At 38.7% G+C, this 22,952-nt stretch overlaps 1 protein-coding gene across 1 annotated transcript in view; it reads right to left on the reverse strand.

Moving 5' to 3' along the window:
• Positions 1-22,952, reverse strand: part of FBXL7 (F-box and leucine rich repeat protein 7) — a 197,057-nt gene that overhangs the window by 132,508 nt on the left and 41,597 nt on the right. The window contains exon 3 of the mRNA XM_074874011.1: positions 17,066-17,155. Within this exon, the coding sequence (XP_074730112.1) occupies positions 17,066-17,155 (90 nt within the window). The remainder of the gene's footprint in view (positions 1-17,065; positions 17,156-22,952) is intronic.

Raw genomic sequence — 22,952 nt, forward strand, 5'->3', positions numbered from 1 at the left:
TTCAAGAAAGCCATCAGCCACTACTTCACACCTCTGCCCCTCATCCCATCTGAGAGAGCTGGCATCAAAGCCTTCAAGAGACACCGATTTCTCCTGCTGGCCAGCCCAAATCCAGCATTAAGCCAGAAAGCAGCAGAACAACAGAACTAAGCCAGTCCTCTCAACCAAGAGTAACAAAGTAGGTCTCCAATCTAGCCTTCGTACTATATCCAAAAGTGAAGACTCCAGAGCTTTTTTCAGTCTCAGCTAAGGTGCTTTGACTCCACCACATGAAGTAAATGCACAGCTCTAAGGGCTCCAGAAACTGGTGACTCATTTGCCTTTAATCTTGTGAATGCAAACTTCCAAGAATGCCCTATGTTTCTATAGTTTACCATGGTTTTGCAAAGTGATTTGTCGAGCTATCATTAAAAAAAATCTTAAGGTCTTCATCCTAAGCATCTCCAGCCCAGACAAGCAATGCAGTAGAAAGGGGTTGTGCATACCAGTGGCTTCTGACTCCCACACAGGCAATGGTCCCTCTCACCCTCAACTTGTAAACCTCAGTGCAGCCATTCTTTATACATCCTTGGAGAGGATTAATTTAATTTTGATTTCCTCTCTGTGTTTGCTTTGGAGGTTCGCAGCTTGAGCAATATATATATGACTAGAATTTGGCAGCAAGCAGCCTGTAATATGATGTATATCATTTCAGCCTGGCCAGCATATTCATGAAAACAACAAGCTGGCAGTGAGGACAGCTTCAGCTCACATTCAGAAAGTGGAAGACTGTTGTAGGAATAAGGAATGACAAGACATTTCCAGGAGCTGAACTTAGGAGGGATAGAGCCCGATATCATCCATGTGACCAAGGGAATACAGTGCCCAGCAAAACAAGCTTTGATCATGACAGAAGGAGAAGGTAGGCACACAGGTCTTTAAACCCATCATCCAACACGTTTCAAGTATATTGGCTACTGGTATCTTTCAAAGCTTGCCAGAGCAATGGTAAAATCAGGGCCATGCAAAGAAATATTGCCGCCACAGGAAAGCAGACAAATAAAAGGATTTTGCTGGTCTGACTTGCACGTTTGAGCATTATGCTAGATTAAAGAAAATGTTAAGTATTTTCTATAAGATTTTCCAACGAGAGATGCAGAAATTAAACTCTGAACTGTACCATTTCCAATGTAAACTTCAGTTAAACATTACAAATTTCAATCTCAACTTTTATTCCATCAAATTGTCCTTCATGAATGTGCTGGGTTTGTGTGTGTGGCAGGTTTTTGGTAGCTTGGGAGGGATCTACAGCAGTGGCCCCCTGTGAAAAGCTTCTCAAAGCTTTCCCAGCTCCAAATCAGTCTTGCCTCTGCACCAAGGCCGAGTCAATTAGCCATGGTGGTCACACCTCTGTAATAACATATTTAAGAAGGGGAACCTGGGAAGAGGAGTGGCAGTTGTGAGGGAGACACTCTACGAACATGGAGGTCAGCTGAAGAAAGGACGAGGAAGGGGAGGTGCGTGAGAGCAGAGACCCCCCTGCAGCCCGTGGTGAGAGGTCAGGCTGTGCCCCTGCAGCCCATGGAGGTCCATGGTGGAGCAGATGTCCACCTGCAGCCCATGGAGGACCCCATGCCAGAGCAGGTGGCTGCACCCGAAGAAGGCCAGGACTCTGAGGGAAGCCCCTGCTGCTGTAGTTTGTCGCTGGGAGAATTGCAACATGTGGGAGGGACCCACGGCAGAGCAGTTCAGGAAGAGCTGTGGCCCATGGGAAGGACTCATGTCAGAGAAAGTTCATGGAGGACTGTCTCCCATGAGGGGGACCCCACACTGCAGCAGGGGAAGAGTGCAAGGAGTCCTTCCCCTGAGGTGGAAGGAGCAGTAGGACTGACCGCATCCTCCCATTCCCTGCCCCCTGCACCACTCAGGGGGAGGAGGTAGAGGAATTAGAAGCAAAATTGAGCCCAGGAAGAACAGAGGGGGGACAGGGGGAGAGTGTTTTTAAGATGTGGTAATGCTTCTCACTGTCCTATTCTGTTAAGTGCTTTTGTTGTTAGCGTTTGAATTAAATTGATGCTCTTTTTCTTCCCCTAAGGAATCTGTCTTTTGCCCATGACAATAATGGGCGAGCCACCCCTCTCTGTCCTTGTCTCGATCCCTGAGCCTTTTTTTATTTCCTCCCTCCCATTCCTGAGGGGCAAGGTGAAAAGGAATGACTGTGTGGTGCTCAGTTGCCTTCTGGGCAGAAACCACGACAATGAAGGCATTAAAAGCATGTGTAATATGCTATCCTATGTATATAATATTCTATTCTATGATTCTAATACTGAACCAGTAATGTTCTATACACAATGGAAAGCAGCTTCCACAGCATTCCAAGTAACACAAGGACCTTCTTTTTAGCTCATTCATGCCATTTTTCATCAGTTGAAATGCATTGCTCAGCTGAGTTCAGTGGCTCCAACCAGTGCATGAAGGCCACCATTATTGCCTGGACCAGAACAATCTAATTATCCCAACACAGGCCTTGTTTCGAGGACCGCCCAGCATAAAAGGATTCTTCAGTGAGTACAAACATCACAAGTTATTACTGTTTCAATCATGCACTAGTCTTCTGGCATTTCCAGATTTCCATCCACCTAGAATTGGCAAGGTTCCTTTTATTAGACCTCTGTATTAGTTTATTAAAATTGTGTTGTTGCTTCCACCAGAAGTTTTCTGTAAAGGTACACAAGCACTGGAATGCAATGGCCTCTGCTTGCCTTAATGTCTGTTGTCTCTGCTTAGCAGTGTGTTACCCCTACATATGAAACCTGAAACTACATCTACGTTTTTAGTATTATACAGCACAGATGCTTCATTTTCAACTTAATGTTTACTACCTTTGCTATCTTTTGTCATCAACGCTTCCTTTTTCCAGTCTACATTCAGTGCCTTTAGTTTGAGTTGTCCCTTCCTTCCCCAAATAAAATTCAGTTTGGTACTTCCATGATACGGAACCAAAATAACCTGTGGCAGAAATGGCAAAAAAATAAAATCCTAGTCTATTCAGACTCATCAGTCACAAGCTCAGTACAAGAGCTAAGTATGATTGTTCCATTCAAGTTCAAAAATTAGACACAAAAGAACAGGAGTTATAAGATTCAACTCCACAGTTAAAAGTTCACCCTTGAAAAAAAAAGGGGTAGGAGGGAGCAGTTTACAATTCAGTGTTTACGTTTCCTATACAGTATTTCACCCAGGCCCAAGATACAACATGCAGTGTTAAAACACTGAGAATAAGACCATGTATTTGAACACCTATATTGTTTTTTTCCTTTTAAACCTTTGCCATTGATTGATTCATGATTTGAATACTTGTATCTGAAGACTATCATATTGTGGATGTGTAAGACAACAGCATTTAGAAGATGGTGCAACACAATTAACAAACACCTGGTTTTCCCTGGCCCTGTTCTGTCAGCCTACAATTCTTTCCTTGAGGAAAAAGAGAAAATTCTGATTTTTCTACTACTTTCAGATGTTAAATGGCAATGGCTCTGACCAGGATACCTGAAGCTTCAAAAGCTTCAGCTAATCTGTACATCCACATTAAGATGAATCATAGTAAATGCATCCGACTTGGTGAGCTAAGGCATCACGTCACTTTCACAATTTTGTGTAGGATGCCCCAACAAATTGGGGGCAGAAGTGTCCTTCATTTGAATCAAATTAACACAGACATGATGTACAAATGAGGACTTTAAGGTCATATGTCAATAAAACAGCACAGGAGTCTAAAAACTCCCAAGCCTGGTAGAAAATCTAATTCTGAGCTGAGCAAATCATTCACAGACCACAACAAGAGTGTCCACAAAACTAGGTCAGAACTGAAGATTACTGTCCAAAAAGAAACAAATACTTTCAGTTGTTATTTGAATCACATTTGTATTAAAACATACGCAAAGTCAGAACAGAATTAATGTTAGTTGTTTAATTTTCAAGAAGCAAACAAGGCAACAAAACCTTTCTAGCTTTTCTAATGAGTCAACATACAAGCTGCAAACTACTGCAACACAGTCTGTAAAGAGCTGAGGACTGGCAACATGTATTCATTTGAGCATCCTCTCATGATAAATTCCTTGAAAATTTCGATACATGCACAAATGGGAATTGTTGAAGCTCATCCAAATCTTGAATTTAGTTTCCTGGTCACAAGCAAGTGAATGCAAACACAAGTAAGTAAAAAAAACCCAACACACAAATAGCACCTTATCACCTAATACACACACATTTTTCTTGCTATAGAGAAATGCATCAGGACGTAAATGGGAGACCAGTATCACTGACAACAGTCCATTTTGTACCAAGATGACTTTGGTCTTGAGGTTAAAATGAAATGACAAACATACCTCAGATTTTCAGTCAGATTTCAGCTGTATTTTCTTTTCGTAGAGGCTTTGTGTAATGGTTTATTACAAGCTCTAGGGATATTATTTTTCTATATCCCTTTAACAAAGGAATAAATTTTTGATGACTTATTTCAGTCCAGTAACAACTTCTTAAGAAGATGAGTGCATTTTTAAATCTGCAAGACCCTTATTCCAGTGCAAATGAGTTCTTTCAAGAACAGCTTAAGCAGTCAAATACTTCAGCTTTAAGGAAATTTTGATGGAATCTATCTGCAAGATTCTATGACCTCCTCAAACATTGACTGAACTCTTTCAAAGCTTTGAAGAAATATGCCCTCTGTTAGGACTTGAAATTAGTAAGTGACACTTACTTTTGGATTTTGATGAGAGTAAAATTATCATTTAATTAGGGACACTAAGGAACATTTTGGGACTGATACGTGAACTATTTTTTAGAACAGTCACAATCCCACTATAAATATCAGTAAGTTTCACATACAGTTTATGAGTTACCTTTCAGATCAAGGAAGCCTATCTAGTTACCAAAGTAACACGATATATCAGTTTTCCCGGCAGTCACCGAATTCCAGAGTTTCACCATGATTATTACATTTGCTGTTAACTAAACCATCCACTGCAAAGTGCTTGTTTCTCTGGCCTGAATTGGCTAACCATTCACACAAAAAGACACAAGTTCTATGAAGGGGCCCAAAGGAAACACTCTATCCTTCCAGCAGTATCTGAGCCTGCTAAGTTTATAAGCATAATATATTGAGCAACAGACAGTAGGACACAAAGGTTTGGTCACTCATACTTTTAACTACATTCACATTTTTTTATGACTTTGCAGCTAATATGATCTGTTTTTCAGTTTCTTTCACCTAGTTTTACTGCCTGCAGCTCCCAACTACAATTCTTTCCACCCCCTGTTTAGGCCAATATTTCAGTTACTGTTCAGTTACCGTTTCATTATTCTTCCCTCCTAGATAGCACAGAATATTACATATTTAAACATGGTTGCTCTAATTTAGAACCCAGAAATGTTAAATAGTAACAAGTTCATGGCATATTGTCCTTCTATGCTCATCTTATTTCCAAGATACATGAGAAAAGATCTTTCTCTCTTAGGGATATATAAGGAGTTGCTCTAACATTGTATGTTCCAATTTCTATGAAATTAGCAGGTGCAATATTTAAGCAGCATAGAACCACTTAAAGTTCTGAGTCAAAGCATGAATGATGGATAATAAAGTTACTCTAATAATTTGGGAATTAATTTATCACCAGATTCAAGAGGATATCCTTGTGCTTTCCCCTTAGGCATCTGTCCAAATCAAAACTAGAATAACCAGTAACAGAAGTCAGGACATGAGACAAATGACATCAGTTCTGAGCCTTGTTTTTCAGTTCACATCAGCATTTCTCTGTTGTCTAATTCAAAATGAACATCTATTGATAATCATGACAAATAGTTTCTCATGACAGAATCTCACATTTGCTTTTGAAGCCTCCCAGTCTTCTCCTTATAAGCAATATTTTTTAAAAGACTGGAACCATCACAGTAACACAGAATATATTAGGTAGGGGTGAGCATTTCCTGTGTGGTTTGGGTTAATTTCATTTTTTGGCTATATACAAATGCACATTCTAAAAAAGTCATTTACAAAATTAAAAGTATATGAAAGCATTAACACACTAATTCTCCTTCATCGCAAAGAGCTATTTAATGTGATTGGTAAAATCTGAACCCAGTGACTGAATGGTAGTGCTGTTATTTTGATTTGGATACAGTTTCATTGGGGGTGACATTCTTAGTATAGTCCAGAAAAATACTTGGATTTCATTAAATGCTATACGAGTCTGTCTTCCTTAGACACTGACAGAAGTGATCTTTACTAAAAAATGAAGGATACAAGCAGATTCATCATTCATCCAATGCCACGTCAGCAGAAAGAAAAACAAGTGTTCCTCAAGAATTTTTTTCCCCCCAAAATACATTTGTCAAGTAGTCTGACAAATTAACAGCACCAATTGACATCTACTGATGTCTGTTCTTTTCACTGGAAGTAGCCAAAGCAGATTCAGAATATTGTGAGTTTTAGCCAGATACTGAATAATCTCCCATTAAAACCAGGCACATCAGCTTCTTGATCAGTCTCACATGCTTAACATTGCAAAAGGCTTCCAAATACAAATGCAAGGCTGGACAGAAAATGTGTAGTACAACTGAATCTGAGGTACGAGGGCATTAAAAGAAGTTTGAGAAAGTTAACTCTACTGGAAGAGCAAAGAGAAAATACACTCACAGCTAAAATCAGATTGGACTGTAATTTTGCCTCAGATTACAAAAAGTTACTAAAATTTTGTTTCAAAAGTGAAAGAAAAGCAAAAGGGTCAAAGAGCATGATGATTTCAGAAAGCAGAGTTCAAGCAAATGGTTTACATCAGCCAAGGATAAACAAGGACGAAGTAGACATAGTCTCCCAAGCTAGAGACCACTGAAGACAGTCCAATTACAATTTCATCATTTAGACCACATTTGTTTCTGTTCTACTATAAAAGTCCTTCCTCGTACAAGGTAAACAACTGCTCTGCACAGTGCACAGTTTCTGCAGTTTCAGGTACCACACAAAGATTTTATTGCTCAAATGGGAGCTAAAGACCTACCTGGAAAGGCTTACAAATGTTTATCTTGCCAGGGGGGTTGTTAAAGAAAAAAAAAAAATAAAAAATAAAATCTACATTTACATATGTCTACATGAACATATAAATATCTTCAGAATAAGCAAATCACAAACTTCACAGCTGGGAAGACAAATTTATTCCTACCACCCACATCCTTGAGATCTCTTAAAATTAATGTTTATCTTTGAGAGATTCCTACCTAGCACTATTTACCTATAATGAACAAGTAAAAGACTTCCCACAAACAATGAATACCTGCTAGTACTGTAAAATTTCACTCTCTTGGATATACAAGATGGAAATGGACTTAATGTTAGGGAAAAACAAAAGCATTATAGATTAGATTAAACACTGGTACAAACTGAAATTTCACTATCATGACTGATAATAATTTACCACAGAGATTTACGATATATCCAAGTCAATGTAAGAACCATGACAGGTTACAGTCATTCAGTAAAGCCATCAAGCTTCTTCCCACTCAGGCATTCACATCTGTAAGGCAGCATAGACATATCACAGGTAGGCTACATGCCTCTGAAAAGTCTCTGTACTTCATTTTGTTGGAGGGTAACTCAAACATGCTGATCTAAATTGACTATCAAATCTTACAAACAAGCATTACAATGCATCTCTAAAGAAATCCTGCCTGCCTTCTAACATGCGTATGTACACACAAGAGGCCGGAGTAGGTGCGTAGAAATCCCCTAGCTCCATATAGCTGACAGGCTGCTATGGGCACTTGTTTTCCTGTATCAGGAAAAGAAAATAATTAATTCAACCATTAAAACATCAATTATAATTTGATGCTCAAGAGATACAAACTTCTGATTCATTATCACAGTCCAAGATGAAAACTAGTTTTAAATACGAAAGGCACTATCACAATTGGCAGTTGGTGAACATGCAGCAGGCACAACACCACACCACAAGTTATATGTTCAAGTGTGGCTGATTAAGGCTAGAGGAATATTTAGACAGCTAATCACCAGATTACACTCATGCTCACAATTTCTCCTTATACTTCCAGACTAGTCTATTGCAACTGCCTAAACCAATGATGAGCCAGTAGTCAGAATAACAAGAACACAAGAATTACCATTATCTATTCCCGAACTGCCATTTTTGTCAGCCAATCTCAGTACACACTTCTCAAGGGAAATCTGAGGAATGCTGGCAAAACCAAGGAGATGCCAAACTTCAGTAACTTGAGAAAAACACAGTAGCAGGCACTATGGTACAACAGCCAGAAGAAAAGAACAGAATGAGTCAGCAACTTTAAGCTGATATTTCTCAAGCATGCTACTAGTTTTGGCACTGTGGGCAATATCAGTCTTAAAAATTATACAGCAATTTAACAAACTGACATAAAAAGATAAGATACAGGAAAATAAGGCAGGATATTTTGTGCAATAAATTTAAACTACAGCATCTTAACAGGGATCGTCAAGTTAAAGGCAAAACCTCACCATTCCAATTTTATTTCATTATTTCAATCAAGTACTAGAATTAATCTGGAGGAACTTGCTAGTGTCAGTTCATAAATTGTAGTAAACGGATAAGCCCGACATATTTAAATATGCATTATCAGGTTGTATATATTCTTCAAGCAGTCTTAGGAAACAGTCTAGCATTCAAGAAAGATGTTTTTTAGACTAGCAAATGTTGGGCAATCATCAGATACTTCAAAATGACTCTTCACATTTCAGAGAGAAGGGAACTATTTCAAATAGCTAGCATAGGCAATAACAGACAAAGAATAGTTTAGTGTCAGAACCTCCCTGTGATAACAGTATTTAAGTAGTTTGGTACATTTGGGATCTTTGATTCCTTAAAATCAGATTTACAGGTAATTGAATAAACTGTAATCACTCCTACCAAGCATCAGAGCTTATTTTGGAAAAGCTAATGCCGGGTTTTCAAATTGGGATCATTTCTCTTTAACTGTACTGTAAGTGCATTTGCTCTGGTAGGTCTCACATTTCAGGCAGCAGATCAAGTAAGACTGCAGTTTTATGTACCTTTCCAATTTGTTCCTAGTATTGTTTGGGCAAGTTTTAAACATTTGGCTATAGCATTTCAGTACAAATTAGCCAGAATAACGTAAGGTTTCAATTTGCAGCTTTAACTTTGCCAGTGTCCCAACTACTTTTGCCTTGTATTTGAACTCTGGTTTAAATGCTGATCGCAATGATATTGTTATAATTAGCAGAACAGCTTTGCAGGAACACCGCCTATTAGATAGCAAACGCATAACAAGATGTGGTTAAATACAAAAATGGTGCCTAAGCACAACCTCTATACTATTTTGTACCTCCACATACTGCTTGAGGTGATTTGCTTATGCATTTAGATATGTTGGTTAAAGGAATTTAAATAGTGAGCTCTGTTTATTCTGCCAAAGTGTTTATAGTTTTAGATTTATTAACTGTCATGCCTCCTACACCCCTCTTATTCCCCAATTTTTTTGGCTTCAAATGATTCTGTTTTGGCACATTCAGTAATGCAACATTTCACTTTTCTAGAAAAGTCCACCGCTAGAAGAGTAACACAAAACCCTAGGAAACTTACCTGGTCTCCAGTTTCACTACCAACTCAAAACAGCCACAGTTCACTCAAAGCCAATTGAATCTCAGCCCAGTTCCAAGTAAGCAGGGGCAAATTCAGCCATTCATATCAAACTCAGACATGATTTGGTGCACAGAAACTCTGCTTAGACAGTACTTCAACAGTAGAACCAAGAGCCCAAATTCCCAGTAAGAGATGCTGGAAAGAAACAAGGACAGAGATAAAGAAGAAGAAAACTGCCATCAAAAGAATTAGGAATTATGCATGTGCTTGCATTCATCCGGAAAGAATATATATAGGTTTTTATTTCTGACACTGGGTTAGTAAACTTCTAGTGTTAAAGAGAAAATGAAAGGAAAAATATTAAAGAAATGAAGTGGGAAAAGATTTCTTAACAGGTATCTGACATAGGAAGGGATCACAAGAGCTCTGCTGCCAAAAGGATCGTCAAGAAAAACTGGGTGGAAAACAGCATCGCTCTTCAGCAACAGTCTTTTGCCACAACACTTTATTAGCTCAATGTCCTGAGAGGATACATGAACCCTTCAAAAGTTTCAGTGGAACTCCAGTATATTAAACATAGCTACCTACCTTATTATGTGAACCATAATACACAGAAAGGTTGCCTATTTGTAAACTGGTTCTCTGAGATTTTTATCTCCCTCTGAAATAAAGTCAGGATTGCACTCACCTGAATGTCAGTCTGAACTGATTCTCCATCAGGAATCATTTTAAATCCCAAAAGCAAAGGACTTGTTCCATCTTTCCAAGCTTTTTGTAGTGTCCATCATTGTGCAAAATTCAAGGAACATTCGTTGAATAAATTAATTATTGAACCCAGCCTTTTGAAAGAATGTGATTATGAAGCCAAGAGATTTACATCAGAGATTTACAACAGAATTACATCCTCCTTGAAAAAGTCCTGTAAACTCTACTTTGTTCCCCCACTTGTAAGGTGAAATGAAAGGCACACAACCCAAATAGATCCTTCTGTGTTCAAGAAATGTCACTTAATATCTTCCTGTGTACAGCAGTGATAAACGCTTTCTGATATAGAGCTCAAGTTTTTCTGGAAATTTTTCTGGAGATTTTTCTATATAGAGAGCCAAGATATCACTAATCTTCTATACCTCTGAGTATGAAAGCCAGGGATAAAGGATCTATCATTCTTAAACACAGAAAAAAAGAATGCAAAATGACTGCTTTGAGAGATTTCACATACTGATAAAGCTCAAGCTGTCTTTCCACAGTTCATAAAAATGTTTCAAAAGTAGCTGCTTGTTCCATTTTTCACTGTAGTGTTCTAAAATTACTTTAATATCTTCAGCGTCAAAGAATGGTATGGCTGAACACTCTCTATTCTTACTTTCCTCAACAGGTTATTAATTACACATTAATTCACTTCAATTTGTAGAATAAAATGATGCAGTAGTAATAGTCAAATTCCAGTGGTTTTGAAAGTCACTTGAAAGTTATTTTCTTAAGAAATTATTAGAGGAGTACAGAAAATGAATGAAGGACTTTTGCTATTATTACATGAATTGAGGCTAACTTCGCTTAGAAAAGCTTATCCAACTATGCTTTTTTCATGTAAAGCTGGATATAAATCCAGTTTCAGCTATTTAAGTAGCTGGTATTTCTATAATTAAATAAAACTCAAGTGAATTCCTGTATTTCTATATTCAGAATAGTAGAAGTCCTACTGAGAGCTCCTAAATTCATAAAACTTGCCACCAGCTGTAGCTCTTAGCTCCAGGGGTTTTTTTGGGTTTGGGTTTTTTGAGGGGGTTGGGGGTGTGTTGGGTTTTGTGGGGGGTTGGGGAAGGTGTTGTTTCTTCGTTTTTGTCTGGGTTTTGGTGGGTTTGTTTGCTTGCTTTTGGACTGGTTTTGCCTTGTTTGTTGGTTTGTTTTTGGTGTTTTGTGGTTTGGGATTTTTTTTGGTTGTTTGGGAGGGGTTTTTTTGTTCAGTTTGTGTTTTTTTCAAGGACTTCAGCAGATTGAAAACCTACTGAGAGAAGGCTAGTTCCTCGTTCATAGCCATCCTTTTCTCTGGAAATTATCACATGCCATGGGAAGATGACGGACAGCAGAAATTCCATAGCATAGACCAGCACTCACTAATATACCGTCCACTTCAAGAAGCTTCAGTGGCAGGGACCCATCATAAAAGGATGCTGAGGACCACAGCAACACAGCCTGATCAACCTTAGCCAGGTATCATCTTGCACAGGGTATAAAAGGAACACTCTTACATGAGTAATTAAAGCATTACATATTTGCAAAGTGCTACATTTTTACATACATGATTTAATGGGGGGAATGGTTCCTAATGAATGTAATTAATCCAGCCAGGCTAGAGGGCCTACTTCTTCCAGAACATTAGAATCATTTAGGTTGGAAAAGTCCCTTAAGATCATCAACTCCAACCATTAACCTAACACTACCAAATCCACCAGAACCACTAAAGAGCCCAAATAAAACAGGAAGGAGGATACAACTATGAGAACGGGGTACTTTTCTAAACTTCAGAAGTGATACCTCTTCTGTTGAGGTGCATACAAACTGGTACTGCCAAAACAAATGCATTTGATCTCCACACTAAACATACATCACAGCACTAACGGGTAAAAAGCTGTGTTCTCTTAATTCGTCCGTTTTCCAAACACAGTCTTTTTAAAGTATATTTAAGGTACATGGAACATCATCTGAGTAAGCCAGACTCTAGAATTCTCAGAGTACTGCAGAAGGAAAAACAAAGTTAAATACTTACTTTTTGAAGGTCCCTAAAACTCAGCATCACTAAATACAAATATAATTTTGACTTCTGCAGAATACAGCAGCTGACTTCTCTGTATTTCAGCAAAATTCAAAATATAAACTTTTAACAGGATATAGTCACGGGTAGTTCAGCACTAAGCCCCTCTGCTAAAACAGTGTTTTGTTTCAGGCTTAATCCTTCAGTTTGATTTTATAGAAACTGAGAAATAAATTAGAACTCATACATGTAGCTCATACACAAGCTCTCAGTTTAAAGCTGCCCCTGGATTACCACTTAACAGCCATATACATGAAATGCAAACAGCATTGGTTTTTTTATTTGAAAAACAGTCAAGTTAATATGAAGCACCCAGTCTGGACATAACATTCCACGCTCCGCAGGTAAGTGTTAGAAGAAAGCTCTCTGATCAAGGTAAGCCCATACAAAAACATTCAGTCTAATCTTCTAAATCAAGTTTTAGACAATAATATTCCAGTTGAGACTGTGTCTAGCAAATTGCATTTAAATGGCCCACAAAAATCCATTTAGTCTTTCATTTGCCAGAAGAGCAATGGGGGGTAGCAAAAACTCATGTGTTCTCAAGTTTCTAACTGTAATTGATTGATGGGGTAAAGAATTATAGACAATGTCTGAGACTGGAAAAGAATTAAAAGGCAATGTATATTCAAAACTAAAATAAATTGTATCCTCAGAAGAGGAGACAGTGTGGAGGCATCAGCATGCATGCACATCCACACTCTACCACACTTCCTTCTGAGTCAAGCTGTAGCCAAACAAACAGACCCTACAGCATACTCTGATTTACAGGGAGGACCAGACATCTATTTTTTGCCACCTGCCATTCACTGAAGTACAGAAAGTGAAAGCCACCATGAGAACTGGACTTCAGTTTCTGCACCAGTATAGCCTCACCTTTGCATCCCTCTCAAGTGCATCACCAGTTTCTGAATTTAGGAAGTGGCATGGTCTGCCAGCTGCTGCCTGCATTGCTCTACACAGCAGAAACAGGTTAGTAGTTCCCTCTCCAAGGCATCACTGAGTGAAGCTAGTTTGGCTAAGGGTACTAACACATACTGTCTGTTCTTCACTGGTAGAGGATGTGCAGTTCACCCAGGCACATTTAATAGCATGACAACCATTTTGCCTCTTTGAAACATACAATCTCCTTCCACAACTCTATGGATGCTCATAATCCACAAGGTGAGGGAGGGTACCATATTTTGGCCATAACTGACTACATCTCCCATTCCCATCAAGAGATTTAACTGATGCTGCCTTAACAGCATATCTAGGACTGAAACATCACATAAGCCATTTCTTGTACTCATCCTATAGAGAAATATCATAGCACTGAAACTTGACTAATGTGGTTGCAGTAGACAAGATGAAGAGTGTGTTCATTTGATTATTCAAACTGATGGCAAAATAACACCTGCTGACAGATACTTCCTGAGATGATTTGCTCTTTCAAGCAAGAGTCCTGCTGGACACCTTTTTGCAGTCCTTGGGAATTCATACCTGCTTAAGATGTATGTTACATGACTGCTTCTCTGCTGTAGAGTAACACAGAGCTTGTATGAATCAGTCCCACAGTTTCCTTCCTAGTTTTTTCAAGGCATTTCATTGATTCAACTTCAACAAGTGTTGTGTCAACTGTCTTAAAGAAACAGAAGAGAAGACATGCTGTGCAGAACTGGAAAGAATTAGGTCTGTTTTGCAAAGCTGGAAAGCAGGAGCCGTGAAAGGCCTTCAGCCTCAAACACAAATTCTACACTCTTCACAGAGCTGGGCATTCAGGAATTCAGCTGCCAATAGAAATTCAAGGGATGCAAAGAAGCCATCTGCCACTTGTTCAATTAAGATCATTTCACATCACCTGCAATGTTTCATAGTCCATACCTAGGACACATACGTCTCGCCACACACAACATGTGGCTCATTCATAGGACAGCACAGAGCGCTGTGAATTTACAATACAGGGCTAAAGCAAAGGGCAGAATTGGAGCGCTCTGTCCCTGCAATAAACCAGTCTCAGGGTGAAGAGCAAGATACAATTACCAATCTCTGGGGTGGGTAGGTACTACTGTATCATGTCAAGCAAATACTAGAGCATAGAGTGCTATAAAGGTAAATTTAACTAACAGTTATATAAACACCCCAATGAAAAGACATGACTTGCCATTCCCTTGCCAGGGAAGGTTTACACTGGATATTAGGAAAATTTTTTTCATTGAAAGGTTTGTCAAGCGTTGGAACAGGCTGCCCAGAGAAGTGGTTGAGCCACCATCCCTGGAGGTATTTAAAAGACATGTAGTTGTGGCGCTCATGGCTTAGTGGTGGTCTTGGGAGTGTTATGCCTACAGTTGGACTCCATGGTTTTAATGGTCTTTTCCAACTGAAATGGTTCTATGATTCTATGATTGAACTGCCACTGCTTGTACAGCATCTAACACAATCAGGTTCCTGTTCTTAGCTGGTCCCTAGACACTATTCTATAACTGAACAGTATAAAAGCACTCAGCCTTGTAAGCACAGAACTCTACTCATCTTGCAGAAGGTATGAATCTTTATGTTCAGCTGAATCCTCCTCCAGAATAAGTCTACTGTACATGGGGAAAAGAGGCAGCATCAGTAAAAAAATCCAGACACACATCAGTTGATAAATGTGCCTTCCAGAAACAGCACTGGTTTCAACAGTCCTTGGTTTTCCCCAACACTACTTGCAGGTCTCTGTTCTTACTTGCCTTCATAGAACTCTTATGCTCCCTGGTTATGACACTCAAAATATCTGACAGATTACACAGCAATCCACATTAAGACAACTAATATTAAACTGATCCACATTAGTAACTCCTCGGCAGAAAAACTTGATAGGAAAGTAGTAAGAGCACAGGCTGAAGAGACAAGTATACTTCTGCTGCTGTCAAAGTAAGTGTCAAATCACACTTATTAGAAAAACTAGGCTCACATCTGAAATTGCCTCCAAGTACAGAATACATAACTCCACTGCTCTGAACTCTTTCTGAATCTGGACAAGAACTCATAAAAACATACCTTTACTATAGCATTTGCTGGCCTACATTTAAGCCTCCCTCACTGGTGAATTAATCAGCTGCAAAACAGTGGTGAAGATTTCAGGGTCAATATTGGTATTCATTAGCTCTACAATGGGCTAGATTAAGACTGTAAATTTTAGAGATTAGTAAAGGATTATTTTGCATTATCTGATTTGAAGATAAGGAAAAAAGCATGCTTTACTGACTGAAGTAAAGCAGAAATTTAAAGCAATTGTTAAGTACTGACTTCAGAGTTTCTACTATTCCTTTGTGGGTTTTGTTTTGTTTTGTTTGTTTGTTTTTCTTCTTCCTGGCTCTCGTGCAGAGAAGTTAAAACACTTTTATACATTTCCTGAATTTATTTTGTGTCTTGGTAATTCACCTCCTTCAGGTACCTCAAAACTTTTGAATCTAAGGGTTAGAGAAACATGAAGTCTACTATTCAACTTAACTTTATTAACCATTTATTCATTTATCGTTAAATTTATTATCTGGACTAAAAAGCAGAGATTCTAAACCAGTATCTTTCATGATACACAGGTGCCAGATCTTCATTCTTGATATGGGATTATGCATGCCTAACAATAAACTCCTGTGATTCATATGGTCATTTATTACTTACATGAACTACTTTCACTGTACAGATTCTACAGTCAGACTTGCCAAGCTAGAACTATTCAAAGCCTATGATTTCTTTTAACCATAAGAAATAAAGCCAGACTGAGAGCAAACAGAGCTTGTAACTTAATTTGTAATGACAGAAGTGTAAGAAATCAAGATTATTATTTGATAATTACCAAGTACAACCAACCTATTATGACAGAGTTGAGCAGAAATGCTAGTTAAGTCACAAATTTATAATTTAAAAAAAAAATCCTTTCAGCTTACATCATTAAACTACATATAGATTTAATAATTTCCTCTCGGCCTTCGAAGACACTCCTGTAAAAACTCAGGCCAATATGCTTTCATTTAACAGAGCACACCTACTCACATATAAGAAAGCAGCAGGGAAGAATCACCATTTCTCTGTTCACAGGCCAGTTAGTACAACAGTGTATTAATACTGATACATAAGACATCTCCTTCCCCTAGACATTAAAAATCTAGTCCCGGATGATCACATACTCCAGTAACTGTAGGTGAGGTGTGTCGATCTAATTAAATCCTTGTCAGCTCTTCATGTCCATAGCTACACTTTTGAAAGCTTGCCACAAACAGCTCACATTTTCGTGCTGTTCATAGTATGAAAATAAGAGGCTGAGATTTAACCTAGAACATATGCCAAAAAGCTTCCATTAAGTATATTCTTCAAAAATATGTTCAAAATCAGATCACACCAAATCTTAAGTATAAAATCCTTTGCTGAAAAAGTAACATGCAAAACTACTCAAAACCCTCTACATTTTTGTTCTGCAGAAGTATCTTAAATCCTTTGTCACAAGCTTAAATCAGAAACTACAGTATACAGTAAGAACAACTGTTTTTTAATTTCTAATACACCAATGGTACTATACACAGAAAACGAGGAGGAGGGGTTCCTTTTCTGACAACTGCTAGGATTATGTTGGGGGGCCTGACCTGGATAATGAGTACCAGCTGCCTACCTTCACTGGTAGCTGCATTCTTCTGGGCTTTGGTGGGTGTGTGATCTGTACTTGAACTCACGTCGGATGAGATGCTTGAGCTGCCTTTGCCTGCAAAGGGAGAAAGAGGTGGAGAGGACGGGAGGGAGAGAGAACAAACATGAGTATCAACAGCAAAATAGAGAGACCTTCCATGTCAGAACCTGGAACAATTCCAGGAAGCTTTAAACTAAGTTTAAAGCAACTGATGTTCATTTTGTACACACTGGGGTAGGATTATAACTGCATTATAACTTATAGCATGTGCATCTTTACGTGTATTAAGGCTGCAAACGGTTTCCTGTGCACAGGGGCTCTCATTATGTATTTGCTAAGCTCCATCATAAATAAAAAGCTTTTGATTAACAACCTCTAACATGGATCGGGACAAATGGACACTGACCCTCATCAGCATGATGTGTTAAATTCAAAATATGTTAAGTGAGTTTAGATTTCTGTTTTATGTGTTCACACCACGCATTCAAATCACTTGGTCACATGAAAATGAAAGTGAGGTATCTGCTGTTTCCTCTACACCATGCTCACTGCTTAATGTAACATACCATATTAAAACTAACTTCTACAGTTGCTGTTCTTTTTTAACTGTAAATCAGAACCAATGGATGCTTTTTCTCTTATTATTTTCTTCCTTAAAACTTCTTCCTGCATTTCGTCCATCAGTGCCTTCAGACCTATATGCAGGATGTCAAACCATGTACAAGTTACCAACAGAAGAAATCCAAATACAAAGAAAAAAATAATAGAGATAAATCCCTCTGCTCTTCTGTGGTATCTAAACTAAATTTGTCTTTTTGTTTACCTGTGGGGATCTAAGAATGAGTCACTTCTGTTTCCCTTCGCTCACTCAATCTCAGTAACTGCTAACAGGGCATATATTCTACTCCTCAGCAGGAACCAGACCAACCACCCAATCAGCAATACGTGAGAAAGTTCTAGAGAAAGGAAAGGTAATGAATATTGTTGCATTTTAAAAAGTTATCTATCCCCACAAACACTGCATCAGTAAAGCATTTAGGAGCTATGTTAGTTTTTGGACCAAAATTAGGCTGTATGCAGAAAGCTAGCTGACACCATGTTTCTGTCACTTGAGTAAACCTATAATCATAGGAATGTTAGCAAGAGACTTTTCTGATCTGTTATTTCAATCAAGCATTCCTTGGGGTTCTGGGTTACAGTATGCCTGGTTTTCATAACATTTAGATGTAAGGAGGAGGTCTGCTTTTTAAAAGTGCCACAACAGAACGAGGATTTAAGTTTTAATGGGAAACGACTGGAGAATGTGCAAACGTAGGTTGCTTCACAACCAAGGTACTGCCACTTAATCCGTCAGCCAGCCCTAGAGAATCATTCTCCACATAAAGTTGCTTAAGTTAACATGCTCAGATTTGAGAGATGATTGTGGAGTGAAAGGATATTAAAAAGGCCAGAAGAAAGCAAAAATTATATGGCTAAGGCTAGTAGTTGGGTGGGGTGAAGAGGAAAAAAAAAAAAAAGTATATTTTCAGTGATTCACTAGCTGCTTTAAAAGTTAAGCAAACCCAAGCAGCAGTGCCTCTAGAATATCACTTCAATTCCTCTCAAGCTGTGACATGAGTTGGAGTAATGGACTGTGGTCTTTCTAGAAATGACTACCCCTACATAGCTCTCCAGCTAAGGCAACTAGGGTTGTGGTAGGAGAAAAGCAGATGAGAAAAGAGAAGGATAAATGTAAAACGCTCTTTCCCAGGAAGAGGCCAGAGAACTTGAAACACTTGCAATAGATGATAATTATTAATGACAAGAAAGGTATTTAGATGGCATTGCCACTACCAGGTACTCCTCACATACCAAGTACTGCAACTGCAGAGGCAGAAAAACTTCCGAAGAGTATCATCACACCTTAACAGATTAATAGAGAGAAAAAAACCAACCAAAACAAAACAAGACCAACTGGAAAAAAATTGTTTCCTCAAAGCAAATAAACAGGATTTCCTCAAAAAAAAAAAACCCACAAAAAAACCCACCTCTTTTTGGGGGAAAAGGAAGTCAGTGATACCAAACACCAGCTAGCTGGTCATCTGTGGCATAGATTGTTTTCACAAAATGAATGCTTCCTGCAGCTACATACCTTCCCCACTAACATCAATATTTCTGTGTACACCACAGAAACAAGCCTCCAAGAGCACAACAGAAATATTTTACCCACTGTAGGGTGCTGATTGTCAGTACATCCAAGAGCAGCATATTATTTACAATTGAACATTTCCGTAGAAACTGTGACATGGCAGATCTAAGTCTAGATATTTACCATTTAATCTACTTGATCTTTAAAACATTTTAACTCCTTATGAGAAGTTAAAACTAGAAATGAAGAAAAAAGAATCCATAGTGGTTACTGCTTTGTTTGTTCTTCCTGCAATTATATTTTTAATATTTTATGATACCAGAGTCTTCTCTTGCTGTATACAGCTCCAAAACAAGCCTTCTTCCTCATTGTCTACTCTGAAACTCTCCATTCAGGTGGGAGGAAAGCAGGGGACACTTTCTAGTAAGTTTTCAATGTGTTTTAAATAGACAAGCAGACACTGTATCTATTCTTATAGTGCAAAAGAAAGCCATTCACTTCTAATAGGCTAGATTTGGCTGCTGCAGACTTATGTGCACATGCAAGAGCTAACATGTAAATACATCTAAGTATTCTCTAAACAACTTGGGTTTGATAATGGGAGAGAGTGCACCCTCAGCAAGTTCCCAGATGATACAAAATATGGAGGAACAGCTGATACACCAAGAGGTTGCTGCCATTCAGAGGGACCTCATCAGGCTGAGAGAAATAGGCTGACAAGAACCTCGGGAAGTTAGTTCAACAGAAGAAAATGCTAAGTCCTGCATCTGGGGAGGAATAACCTCATGCACCAGTGCATGCTGAGGACTGACCAGTTGGAAAGCATCTTGACAGAGAAAAACCTGGCAATACAGGTAGACACCAAGTTGTACATAAGCCAGTGACAGGCCCTTGTAGCAAAGCAGGCCAAAAGCACCATGGGCTGCATTAAGAGTAATGCAGCCAGGAGGTTCAGGGAGGTGATCCTTCCCCACCTCTGCTCAGCATTGGCAAGACATCTGGAATGCTGGGCTCCCACTACAGGATAGGTAGGGACAAACTGAGGAGATTCCAGAGAAGGGCCATGAAGATGAAGGGACTCTCCTAAGAGGAAAGGCTGAGAGAGCTGGGACTGTTCAGCCTGGAGGAGAGAAGGCTTGGGGGGATCTCAGTGTATACAAATACCTGAAAAGGGTGTGAAAAAGAGGGAGCCAGGCTCTTTTCAGTGGTGATCAGCGATAGGACAAGAGGCAATGGATACAAATCAAAATATAAGAAATTACATTTAAACCTAAGATTTGTTTACTTGTTTATTTTACTGTGATGATGGTCAAACACTGGAAAAGGTTGCACAGATAAGGTGTGGAATCTCCATGCTTGAAGATACTCAAAACCCGAATGGACATGGCCTTGAGCAACCTGTTTTAGTTGACCCTGCTTTAAGCACAGAGGTTGAACCAGATGATCCAAAAGTCCCCACTTCAACAGTTCTGTAATTTTATAATTCAAGTACCTCTGTGAGGACAGTGTTTTGTGGACTAGTAAGCTGTGTTACTCATCCCTCCATTTCAGCATTTCTATGAAAAATTCATTATACAAATGACTTTCCAACTGATTACACCAGTTTTTACCACACCTTCATTTTTTACCTTTAATAGTAGCAATTAATAGCTAAGTACTAGATCTTACTGCACAACTTCCTAAAACTTATATATCCAACAGATATATAAATAGTGCAAAAATAGTTCCCAGAGATGTTGCCTTTTTTTCTTTTGACAATTTATCTTTCTCAAGCTTCTTAAGAAAGATCTGCAGGCAGCTGCACTTGTAACGAATAACAGCAAAAGTAGTAGCCACCTTCTATGATCCCTAACATACACCCAAAACTAAAACATGAAAGAAAGTAGGCCTATCATCCAGGGTTCATTCTCTGAAAAATCACATCAAGAAGGGTCGGTAACAAGCAGGAACTTTTCAATAAAAATGTTTTAAGCAGAATTTCTGTGCTAGAGGAGACACCATCTAGTCCTCAAGTCAGAAAACACCTGACTCGATAGAGAAGCCTTTTGCCATGCCATATTTGATGCCCACATACTACTTTCAGGAAGCGTGTTACAAGGCAAAGTGAAGAGGCAAATTATGGTTTAGTATATGCGACTGGTGCTGCCAAACATACAGCAAGCAGCATGAATTCCCAAGCCCTCACACTCACCTGAGCTTATCTGAGGCAGGGTTCTTCTGCAGTGCTTTTCTCAAGGCACTATATGCCTAATATGACATGTAAATTCAAAGACTGATGATTTCCCTAATGCCATAGGAAAACTTAAGGTGTAGCATAACACTGGTCTTCAGAGATCAGTTCATCTCTTCAGTTTAAAAAGTTCATTGAGAAAGCCATAGCAAGTAAATACAACCTGACAGGAGTTCTAATGCAGTGACCACTAGAAGGACCAAACAGAGGGCAATATTGCAAAGACTACATAAGACTGTATTTGACCCTCTGCTGAAACAAATTAAAGACGTGCCAAATACTTCTCTAGCATGACTTGCGATTGTCTAGAGTTTCCTTCATATGATCAACTGTTTTTTATTTTTGAAGCCAAAAGTTGCAATCCAAAATAAAGCAAAATGCACTATGGTAGTAGTTATATATGGTAGAACAAAGCAATTTTCCTACAACATAACTCACATTAGCAGTGAAGGTAGGAGGAACTTCACCACACCTGCAAAGAATCACACAGCTACACAGTTGCAATTTAAATCGTGTCTGACCTACTTCTGAAGCAACAAGAATATGGATTTTTTTTTTTCCATCAACTAGTGCCAAAGTTTTACAATAGTCATAGGAACAAGATCCCAGCCATTTAACCTAGTATGCTATTTCCTACAAATTTTATTTTGATCCTGCTGGAAAGAAAATTAGAATAAGGTAAGCATATAACAGATACTTCCCCTGAATATTGTCTCTGCCTCCAGCTCTCTGCAGCCCAAGTAATTTTTTAGTCATAGATGTCTTGGTACTCAATAGCTCTATAGCCCTATTAAGTCCTCATGGTCTCTTTTTGAGACTATGGCTATTAAACTCCTGTGTTCCATTTTCTTTTTATCACAGATGGCTACAGTGACTAAAACATTAGGTTTGTTTTATAAAACTGTTTTCATCTTCAGTTTTGCTATCAGAACAGAATAAATACCTATATTAATAAAAGAGATGCTACAGACTATCCAATGAAACACTACTAGAAGGCTGAGCATGGAACTGGGTGGTCTTAACTCCATATTTCAATATTGCTGAAAAAAAGCCATAGCTTTTCACTGTTGCTTGTATAGTTAGTTATAATCTTTTTTTCAAAAGCATACTCATTAGAGCTCCAAACACCTCTATCAATGTATTTCAGGCTGTCAAAAATTTGCAGGACAGAATTAAGACTAAACATACACAAGGCATCTTAGCCAAATGGAAGCATTTGATAAACACTGGAAAGGAAACAGCATGAACCAGTAAAAAGCAAACTTTGGATTCTGCCAGTCACACTCGCTGCTGAAAAGTGTGAAAGGCATTACAAGTCAGTCAGGACAGAAGCAATGCAATTTAAACTCACCCAGGGAAGTACAGCCTTTAACTGTCCAAGACTGAAAAACCATTTTCAGAATCTCATATGCAAAGCCTGTCCATTACAGACAGTGTTTCTGAATGACTGTCAGCTCTTCTGTTGCATTTTGTTATTTTCCTCATTATTATTGCACATCCAGCCAGCATAAACA

Source organism: Strix uralensis, chromosome 1, assembly GCF_047716275.1.
Source record: "Strix uralensis isolate ZFMK-TIS-50842 chromosome 1, bStrUra1, whole genome shotgun sequence".
Classification (NCBI taxonomy): domain Eukaryota; kingdom Metazoa; phylum Chordata; class Aves; order Strigiformes; family Strigidae; genus Strix; species Strix uralensis.